Here is a 10,415-nt window from a genome sequence, read left to right on the forward strand (position 1 = left end):
CGGGGGGAGCGCTGCCTCCCGGCCGCCCCGCTCCCGGCCCGGCCTGGACGAAGTTCTTTCTCCAAAGAACTCTGCGGTCCGGCAGCCGCCTGCCTGGGGCAGCGCTGCCCGCACGCGTGTGCTTGGGGCCGGGCCAACGTGGGAACCCCGACCTCGGCCTTCCGCAGAGCTGCCTGTCACCTGGGCTGCCGAGGAGCAAACAAGCTGTTGTCGATCCAGTGTTTTTAAAGCTTAACACGGATTACTCATGTGGAATGTAGAAACCATCTCAGTAGAAAATACTGCCTCATTCTTTTCCACAGTCTTAATGGTTGAATAATCACAGTTTCTAACAGAACCACTGGATGCACAATGTGTTCAGCTGCTCCTGTTGTAACTAACTGGACTCCAAATTCTTCCAGCGGCCTCTTCCTGTTCCTCTTTGGCCCTGTCTGCTGGTGTCCCAGGAGCTTCCTCTGTGCCCTCTGTACTTCCACACGTCGTACCCTCACGCTGGCAGTGTGGATGAAATGGAGCAGCCTGACACAAATCTATGACCCCCCAAGGATTCAGACAGAGCCTGGTGCTCTGCAGCAGAAGCAGCCGCCTGCACCCGTCTGCATTTCCAGTGGCCAAAGGACACCGAGCGTGGAAAACTGTTGCTACTCCTTTTAATGGTATTAGCAGGCAATTGTGGGATTTCTGTGTTGCCATCAGGCCTCAGAAACTTCCAAATATGTTCACGTGTGGGAGATGACTCCAGACCCACAGCCGCTGAAGATGGGCAAATGTTTTTTTGCTAGACTGCAGAGCTGGGCAGAGGCCCAACAGTCAACCTGTGGGTGATAGTGAGGCCCCAGCAGTGCAGAAGAAATGCCTCTGTCACTCTATTCATCTACCAGAAAGCGCTCATGGCGTAGCACTGCAGTCAAAAGCCTGAGCAGCCATGGGAAGCACCCATAAAGGGGAAGTTAAAACAACCAGAGAATGAAGTAAACCCAACACTAGTGGGTAAGATATCCAAACAAGGTACCAGAAGGGGCCCCAGTATGTACAGGGGAAAAATCTCTGGAGTGACAACGGCGGTCTCACTCCCCGTTTTTGTAAAGTCATGCTTGTTGGCTTGAGACAACTTGAGGCCAATCCTCCCTGCGTATCACAAAACACTATGCATGAAACAGGTATGTAGTCAGGAAAATTGAACGGCCTCCTTGGAGCTTGCTCTCAGCTGCCCTGAGTCCCTCCCACTACACTGGACATCTTCCCTGACGCATCGTGACATGAACCCACAGAGAAGAAATATGACAGGTCAAATTGCTTTCCTTGCAATGCATGCATTAGTTATTATCTACATGACTGTCTTTCACTAAATAGTTAAAACAAGCTTGTGTACGGGCTTTGGCCTATTTAATAACCTGTTACTGATAATCATCCACCCGGGTCACATCCAGTGCAGTTGTTACTGATTTTGCTATCAACTGAAATGGTTATGTTTGGTTTTAATATGAGCATAGTATTAAGAGGTATTTTAGTAAAATAATTTGTTCACATTTATTGCATTTTGTACCAGCAACTGACTGCTACTTTAAATCCCCTGTACAGTCCTGTACCAAGGCTGAAGGGAGTGGTCATAATTAGCTAGTAGAAACAGTTAGGATGTAAGTAACAAAGCACAAGATGATTTGTAAAATGATTTATCACGCATACATAGGACTAGAAGAACGCAAGTAGTTGTCAAGGTCTAGGATTAATGGGAGCTGAGGGAAGTGACCGTAACAACCTGCAAGTACCTGCCAAGAAACCGTCAATTTAAGCAGAAGGTAATTCTGACCACCGACTCATGGACCGCCTACTCACGTTACACCCCAGAACCATTTCTAGACATTTCTAGCTTTCACTGCGCATAGTCGGAAATAGGAGGAGAGTACGTTGATGATTTACATGAAATTAGATGACTATGTATGAATACTTAATGAGTAAATTTTACGTAAGATGTATAATTCTGGTGCCTGGTGTGCGTTGTTGGTGAGACAACTCCCCTGCACACCCAGCCGTTAATAAACAAGCGTCTGCTTATCTACATCACATTGGTGTCGGTAAGTTTTTATCCCGGTTTTCGGTGACACAGTGGTTGTAACCAATGCATGACATCAGGAATCGAGTAAAGCACTCAAAAGAGGCAATGGTGGCTTGTCTGCTACAATCAGTGCTCCGAAAGAAATTCCTAGCCGGTTATTTTGGAAGACTAAATCTGAATGGTCATTGTAAAACTACATTATGCAGATAGTGTTGACTTCTGCCTACATCAACAGTCTGCTCCAGTCTAGTAACACTCCTTCAGGATGAACTATAGAGAGGCTGTCATGGGCTGGGATACACTGCTTAGTGATGGTGCAGACAGGACAACAGAAGCTGTTCGGAGCTGCCGTGGCTTTGACAGAGGAGGAAAAGTTCAGGGATTAAGGATGCAATCTGCTTGAGGGTGGAATTGTTTCTTGGAGATGAGCATGACTTCCCTTTGTTTTGTTGGGATATGCAGATCAGGGCTTTGTAACTGTGAACGCCTGGGGGTACCTGGGCAGTTACCAGCTACTGCAGAGAACATTCTTACAGAGCTGTGGTGAGCGTGTTACCAGAGACGTGACCAAAGAGCAGCTATTCATGTTTGTTTCTTATTTTTCTATAGGTGAACGAAGCACTTCTTCCTGGGCTTATCTGGACTAAGTCACCATCATCTTTCACCTTCATTACCTTCACGGTATTTTTTGCAGCACTCACCTTGTATCAACTGATGCAGACAAAGGTATGCAAATATAAAGTTGTGGCTTTTGCTTCTGGAGCAGAACACCAGATGTTCAGAACTCAGATGAGCCACTTAAATTCACTGTTGTCAAAGAGGGCTTGAAATTCTATTTTGAGTAAGCCCAACCACTCCTGCTGTCTAAAAGCCAACAATGTTTAACATTAACAAAAATTACTGAAGAATTTTACCATTTAAACAGCTACAGAAGTTACTGCTCTCTTTGATTCCTTGCAATTACTTGAGAACTTCATGTGGTCCTGAAGTAAATCTAACTCTTTGCTCATATTTTGCTGACTGAAAGTGCCACTCAGCATCTGAGCAGGAAGTTAGAGGCACAGCAGTATAAATTGTTAACTCATGTATGCTGGCTGAGCAAACATGAAGACAGGTATTCTGATACTCTGACTTTTCTTGATCTAATATTCAAAGTGGTTTAAGTAGGTATGATTCTCCAATCAAAGTTATAAAACCCCCCAAATTCTTGAAGAGCTGATGCTGACTCTATGTATTTTTGCAAGGTCTGTAGTCACAGCAGCAAACTTTCAGGTCTTTAAGATCTGTTCAGCAGGTTCTGGCTGCCAGCCTCTAGATGCAGGTGCTCAGTGTGCCCGTAGGCCTAGAGCACATTGTGTGTGCGTGACTGGAGCTTGCTAGCTCAAACACATCCTCCTGTTCTGAGTCATGAGACTAGAATTTGTTTAAAAATTGTAACAGAATTTTTAAACAAACCCATCTTCCTAAATTGTATAGAGGAAGGTGGCAATGACTGACAACTGGGGCTGCCCCATCTTCCTAAATTGTATAGAGGAAGGTGGCAAGGAACCCCCATGACTGACAACTGGGGCTGCCCTAGCAAAGGGGCTTGCAAGAAACTGCAGAACTCAAGGGACAGAAAGCAAGCAGGAATGTGCACATTCTGTTACTCATTCCTCACTCCTTCACGTGCACATTCTGTTTTATTCCACATTTCTAATCCATTTAGCACCCCAGCCCTGCCCTGGCTCCCCAGGTGGGAGTGACAGGCAGGGCAGTCAGCCAGCTCCCTCAAACTGCACTTACTTCATTTAAATTGTGCACTGAAACAGTAGTTCCACTCTAACAGTGGGTAATATACATCTCAGGGGTATATTTATTTTCAACCATCATGAGTCAGAGGGTCTCTGTACCCATTGTAGCCAAAAATGCTCTGTAGGCAATAGAACAAGAGGTGAATCCTGCTCTAAAATACAGCAAAATACTTGCGTTTAGCTTTGCAATTTCGTAAGAATTCAAAATTAAGAATTTCCTTTAGAAAAAAAATCTCCAATAATCCCAACTGTCCCAGCATGACTCTGCTAGAGTGTCCCATTTGCAAGATTATCCATGCATGAATCTGTCCATTTCTCTAAAAAAAAGTTAACATAAAACGGTAATGAAAGAACTGCAATACACAAATTAGTTTTACTCATAAAAATAATTCCTTCACAAACAAGACATTTTAATGGGGATAATGCAGAGGTGTGCAATATTTTAATGTAATCATGCACTAGTCAGCATACATGTTAGCTAAATGACAATGTACAATTTTTCAGGTGTTTGTATCTAGTTGGGTTTTTTGGTTTTTTTTTCCCCCATGTCTTCTGTTTAAGAGTCAACTACCTGGGACAGGGATTATCTTTTAACTTGTAAGACTTGCCCACATGCAAGTACTACATGGGAATGAGGTGCCACCTCTATGCTAATAATGAGCAGAGATGTCAGTGAACTGCCACCACCTGGTGACCCATTCTGCTATTGGGGCAGGAAAAAAGCAGTACAGAAACTTTAGCACTTAAACGGCAAAAGGATCTGCTTTAAAACAAACGAAAACACTTCAGAGCCTACACAGATTAACTCACTGGTACACAATTTTGCCAGGGATTTGTTACATTCTAGTGGTTCTAGGCAAAGTTGACTGTTACCAATACTACTTATCTGCCTCTTAAAACTACAGGAGCTTGAAATCCACAAGCTTTTCTTGACATGTTCCAATGAACCCTGTAAATAACTGCAAGGGCATGGCATTTGTATCATGCTCTGCAGCTGCAGAGGAAGAGATGTGCCCATCAATAATATTTAATTTTTAAATGTTCCCTTTACTTATCCTTGCAGCAAGCTACCTCTGTGTGGCAGTTATGTTGCTCTAGCTAAATTCAGACATTTAAATAGTTACTGACTGTACAAGGTTGTTTTTTTTTTTTGATCAAACCATTCCAGTTCTGCAGCTCGCAGCAGTAGAATATAAAAACTGTTATTAAGATTCTATTAAGAAAAAAACCCCAACAGATCTATATTAAAGACTTCCTATAATAAAGTATTCCATTATTACATAAAAACATATCCCAAGAAAAAAAGTGTTTCTTTTTCTTTAGGCATAGTTTCTTTTTAAAACTATTTATTAAAGATATCCTTAAAGATATCTACCAGTGCATCTGCTGCCCTCAGAACTAGAAGGCAGCATTTCACAAAACAAGTCCATACAATTATTTACATCTGTTCACATCTTAGATTGCTCCATTTTCAATGCTGGATCCATTAACTGGAGGCTCAACAATCAGTCTTGGCTCTATCAGCGCATCCCAACTTTCAGTTATCTGAAAACAAAATACAGACAATACTGAGCATGTACAAGCTACACAGGCAGATGCAGTTTCTCCTACATAAGGCTTCATCTAGACTTGAACAGAGATCACAGATCCTTCCTGCAATTCACCCATCTTCATGAACCTCAACCTGCCTAAAGTCTTGGGTGAGGAAAAAGACAGGTAAGACAAACAGTGCATGCAATGAATAACCTTGTGAGAACTGATACTCTCTAGACATGCTGTTGTTCATTGTATTAGTCAGGACAAAAAGTTACAGTTTGATGACTGGTTTTGAACCTAAACAATCGAATAAAATGCAAGAAGTGATTCTTATCTGGTAATCATACAATTCTTGCTAGAAAGGAACAATGATTTTTGCTTCTATTTATTTTAATCAGATGTGTTACCATAAAGGGAATCTCACAGAGATGAACAGACTCAAAGCAGGGCATGTGTCAGCAACACAAAACTTTTAACAGGCTGCAAACCAGGACACCCACGTACCTTTGTATCTTGAGGAACAGCATACTCTATCAGTTCTGCTCCATCTGCAGACTGGTAAACCAGATCGAACTTCCCTGGCTCTTTAGCAGCTTAAAAAAAACCCCAAACAACTCCATTAACCATAAACAAAAAAGTTTAAATGCTTACCATATTTAGAAAGCTAAACAAACCCAGGTTTGGGGGTTTTTAGTTGGGTATTTGGGTTCATAAATGTAACAAAAAATCTGAGGTAGAACTGAATACACATCAAAATGAGGGTAATTATCTAATATAACTCTGCATGAAAAGTTAATCAACAACATGCTGCCTAAATTAGAGAACCATGCTCATAAGATGATGACTCATTAATTTTGGCTTAAATGGTAACTGCAGTATACAGTCACTTTCAGAAACATTCCTAGTTTTAAGTCTCTTTAAGTGCCCTTTGTCATTGCAGGGACTCAGTTCTACATCCACTGAAGAGAGCAGCTTCACTGACATGGCAAATAACGGCCTTATGATCTAAAATCTTCTCTGCAAGTCTCTACAATGATTTTATTCACAGTAGAGATGGGTTACTGACTACTCACACTGACTGGACAAGTTTCATTCTGTAAATACCTATGAGCATCTTCAATACAACTAGCAAGTGTTAGAACTTCTCCATTTAAATAGACTTTGGAGAGGGAGTGAGGATGGGAGGGGTGTGTTGAGAAGGAACACAAGGAAATATTCCTGAAACATGAAATGTGCCCTGGACTAGCTGCTTTCCAAGGGATGCACATGACAACAAGCATTTAGTATCCCAGGGTACGTACATTGTCCTGCTGATGACGAAAGGATCTCAAGCTCGATCTGTTTTTTATCAGCATTCCAACTGATTATTTTTCCCTCCTTCATAAAGCAACAAGAAAAAAATCAGAGAAGATATATTAAGCACTGGATAACTATCCCTTATTTACAACCACTGTGGTACTTGATCACAGTTAGAGGAAGTATATCTGTCAAATTTTTCTATCTCTATGTATGAAATCTGCAAAGTATTAAAGCTCAGCAATCTGCAGTTACTGGCATCAACAAACCAAAGTTATTAATTGTCAATGTCTTTGTAGGCTAAATCAGTACGTATCCAGAAACCGAGTTATTTCAGGTAGCAACAAAATTTTACTGGCACCAGTTCCAAGAATTTGCCTTGACTTCAAACAGCAGTAGACTGGAATACGGCTACATTTTTCTACTTGAAGGTATGCATTTTGTGTCATCTCTACAATATTAATGATCATTAATAATTCTTGTGGATTTTTTAAAAAAAACACAACCTGTTACACCTTTCAAATTTTCAATTAGTTTTGGGTTCTAGAGTTTTAATTTTTACTACTGTAGCAGGAATAGCCTGCAGAGTCAACTGGATAAGAAAACCACTACACAACCTCAAAATATTTCAGCCTTACCTCACCTGTAATAGTGGTGTGAGTGAATTAAGGGAGAAAAGGAAAACAGTACCTTATAGTCTGAAACTTCAGGACTGTAATTTTCAGTTAGTTCCAAGCGCTGTTGAGAGGAACACAAATAACAAATTACAACTTTTCCTGATCCCTGAGGATGCCATCTATACTCAGACACAGTTTATTCAGCAATAGGGAAGTGCAAGAAACCAAGCCTCCCGCTGCTGATGCTAACCACAGTCCCAGGTTGTCTTCCAGGACTCACTGCTCCAGAGAATTTACATTCAGGTCAGGCTGCGAGAGGAGATCAGGGAGATGGATCCCAGTCTCTTCAACTGCAGTGATTTCATTTTCATTTACTTTATTTTGTGGTGAAGTGTAATCATTTGTATGGTAAATTTTGCAATAATACTGTAGCAATGCTATAGAGAGAAATAGCAACAGATTTTTTTTTTTTCTTCTTATAGCATCTAATTTTAATGCTCACTTTCCTGCCATGTTGGAAGTAGATGGGTAACATGCTTCTTTCTTGCATTTTTTTTTTAAACATAAACCTTGAAAATATGTCCACAGTAGTAGAGAGACTTTGTGAAGGAGCAACTAGAAAATTCTGGTATTTGTGAGCTCATTTGTGTGCTAGCTAAGACTCACTGTACAAATGTACACAGAAATTTAAACTGAAATTACAACAGAGACAACATCTCTTCGTATTATACAAATACAGTAAGTCTAAAGAAATGCATTTAATTTATGCACATGCTCCAAACCTCTGTAAAAATCAGAGTCAAACCGCAACAAAAGAAATTTTTAGATCCAACAACAGAAAGGGTAACGGTTTCTGTTGTATGGGAAAATACTAGGTTAGAGCAAGAAAGGAGTGAATGCCTTCAGAGATGCCTACAAACATTAGACAAGACATGCACTGAGCCATTTGCTTGAGTTTAAAACAAAATTTTTAAGAAAGAACAAGTAGGATGAAGACTACTTCCTAACTCTTATACTTTTAGGATAACGGTCCCAGAACAATGTCAGATTAAGTGCTTCAGTGTAAGCATTCCGTTGTCAGGACTATGCTATTGGTAGCGTTTCCTGCAGAGTGGCCCAAATTAAACCATTTTAGCCCACTAACATTCAGTATTTCACAAGTTCCTTACCTTAAATGCAATTCTTTCTCCCACTTGTGGTGGGGCAGCTAGAAGAGGTAACACACTATAGTCTCTCTTGGGGACCTCCACAGGATTCTGTGAAACAAAGAGTAAACCCACTGATTCAATTACTGTATTGATAAAAACAGAAGACAATGTTTATGCTGTATGGACTGCAAGAAGTTCTGAGAAGGGTGAGGTCTGTATCCGAGTGCTCTGTTTTGACATACGCAGTGCAATCACTTAAATATTGTTTCATAAACACTTCATCAGGCTGCTAAATAGAGATACAGTAAATATGAGATTTACTAAGTTAACATCAAACTTTATCCTACTAGTCTTTTCTGCTTTTACAAATTACTCTCATCCTGTAAATTTTTGCTATAGTTAAAGCTGCAAGAGAAAGGTGACCTATGACTGAGTCACTCACCTGGACAAAAACAGAAGTGTTTGTCGCAGTTTCATTTAACTGCCTCTGTTTCTGGCCTTCGTTGCTGTAGTTATAGAAGAAGACAGAATTTGCTCCTCTCCCATGGCCTTGGCCCCTCATCATCCCACGGAACCCACGGCCCCTAGGTCCTCTCCAAAAGTTACCCTCTCCCATTCCACGCCCTCTTCCACGACCAGGGCTGGCAAGTGGTTCTTGAATGCTGGTTGGCAACTGTTTAGTGCAGTTTCTTACTATGGAATTACTCAGTCCAGAATTTGCTGTGGGTTTTTTAATAACAAGTGTTTCTGAATCTGAACTATCAGACTCTGAAGAGGAGGTCTTTGCTTTGGGAGCCTTGATGGTACTGGATTTTACAGCTGCCCCGTTGTTAGGTGGTGACTTTTCCTTTGCAGCATTGTCTTGTGCTGTTGCTGCTTTCTCATCCTCTGTACTCGAGTCAGAATCTGAACTGGAGGACTGGGATTTTTTAGCATTTTTACTAACTGCAGTCTTATTGGAATTTTCAGCATTAGACTTTACAGCCACTTTATTAGAAACAACAGTTTTCCCATCAGAATTTGTAACACCTTGGGACTTGTCTTTGGGAAGTGTTGCCACCACAGGTTTACGGGAAGATTTATTTTGCTTTATGTTTAGTTCACTGCTGTCACTGTCAGATGACACACTGGAGGAATCTGAAGCTCCAACCCTCTTTCTACTGGACTGTGTTATGATTTTTTTGTTGTTAGTTTTACCAGAATTCAGAGAAGAGCTCGCATTTGCTTGTTCTAAATCCATCTTTGCTGCAACGGCCCTTGTCTGCTTTTCATCCTTCTTTTTTGTTGCCAACTGTTTCTCCCTCTTCAATTTTTTAAGCTTTTTAGATTGGTCAGTAGAGCTCTCTTCCTTACCTTCTGTGAGTCTATTTCCTCCAGAAACTTCTTCCTTTCTTTTTCTTTTCTTGTACCTTTTTTGAGAGTCCTGCATATCTACAGAGGTCTCTTCCCTACAAGAGGAATACTCAGGATTATGTTTATTCTTTTTCTTTTCCCTTTTATGCCTGTCGTCTTCATTTCTAGAGAATTCTTCCTGCTTTTGTCTGTGCTTTTTTCTGTCTTCTTTTGGTGTATAAGAGAAGCCATCATCCACCTCTTCATAATCATCTTCTGCTATCTCTTCTAATTTTACTCTGTCAAAAAGAGCCAAACAAAAGCCGCTGTTGAGCAAAATTAACACTTTTCTTCCTATGCACGAGCAGCTCAGGTCTGCTTATCTTTTGGGATGCTCCAGCTGCCAAGGGGACAGTTCCTAAGCAGGAGCTGCTACCCTGGCCCAAGGCTCACGGCCTCAGGGAGGTCTTTCGAATAAAAACGCCCGCTCGGGCGGTGTGGGTGCTCGGGGCCGGCCGCGGGAGACTTCCCACCCCTCGGCTCCCTCACAGAATCATCTAGGTTGGAAAAAACCTTAAAGACCATCTAGTCCGGCCTCTTTCCGACACGCCGGGGTTTCTCGGGCACCGCAGGCTCT

The 10,415-nt window shown here is 41.5% G+C and overlaps 3 protein-coding genes across 4 annotated transcripts in view; 1 reads left to right on the forward strand and 2 right to left on the reverse strand.

Moving 5' to 3' along the window:
- LOC113486950 (E3 ubiquitin/ISG15 ligase TRIM25-like) overlaps positions 1-892 on the reverse strand; it is an 8,811-nt gene extending 7,919 nt beyond the window's left edge. Inside the window, exon 1 of the mRNA XM_026861296.1 lies at positions 879-892. Within this exon, the coding sequence (XP_026717097.1) occupies positions 879-892 (14 nt within the window). The remainder of the gene's footprint in view (positions 1-878) is intronic.
- Positions 893-5,002: 4,110 nt separating this feature from the next.
- Positions 5,003-9,991, reverse strand: COIL (coilin). The gene is made up of 6 exons (XM_026861051.1): positions 8,889-9,991; positions 8,468-8,554; positions 7,372-7,419; positions 6,687-6,762; positions 5,890-5,978; positions 5,003-5,394 (listed from the first exon to the last, which is right to left on the reverse strand). The coding sequence occupies exons 1-6, from the start codon at positions 9,873-9,875 to the stop codon at positions 5,305-5,307; spliced, it is 1,377 nt and encodes a 458-aa protein (XP_026716852.1). The 5' UTR covers positions 9,876-9,991; the 3' UTR covers positions 5,003-5,304.
- The window catches only part of SCPEP1 (serine carboxypeptidase 1), a 15,828-nt gene continuing 12,195 nt past the window's right edge, over positions 6,783-10,415 (forward strand). For both annotated transcript variants that reach the window (XM_026861052.1, XM_026861053.1), the window contains exon 1: positions 6,783-7,112. The gene's annotated coding sequence lies outside the window, so the exon portion shown is untranslated. The remainder of the gene's footprint in view (positions 7,113-10,415) is intronic.

Source organism: Athene cunicularia, assembly GCF_003259725.1.
Source record: "Athene cunicularia isolate RWA chromosome 18 unlocalized genomic scaffold, athCun1 chr18_part1, whole genome shotgun sequence".
Taxonomy (NCBI): Eukaryota; Metazoa; Chordata; class Aves; order Strigiformes; family Strigidae; genus Athene; species Athene cunicularia.

Excerpts from the sequence above, each read along its gene's own strand:
- COIL (XM_026861051.1), bottom strand. The coding sequence starts at position 9,875 with ATGCAGGACTCTCAAAAAAGGTACAAGAAAAGAAAAAGAAAGGAAGAA. Across the intron at positions 6,763-7,371 it reads CTGAAGTTTCAGACTATAAG|GAGGGAAAAATAATCAGTTG; the intron begins GTACTGTTTTCC and ends TGCTTTATGAAG. Across the intron at positions 5,979-6,686 it reads TTCGTCATCAGCAGGACAAT|CTGCTAAAGAGCCAGGGAAG; the intron begins GTACGTACCCTG and ends GTTTTTTTTAAG.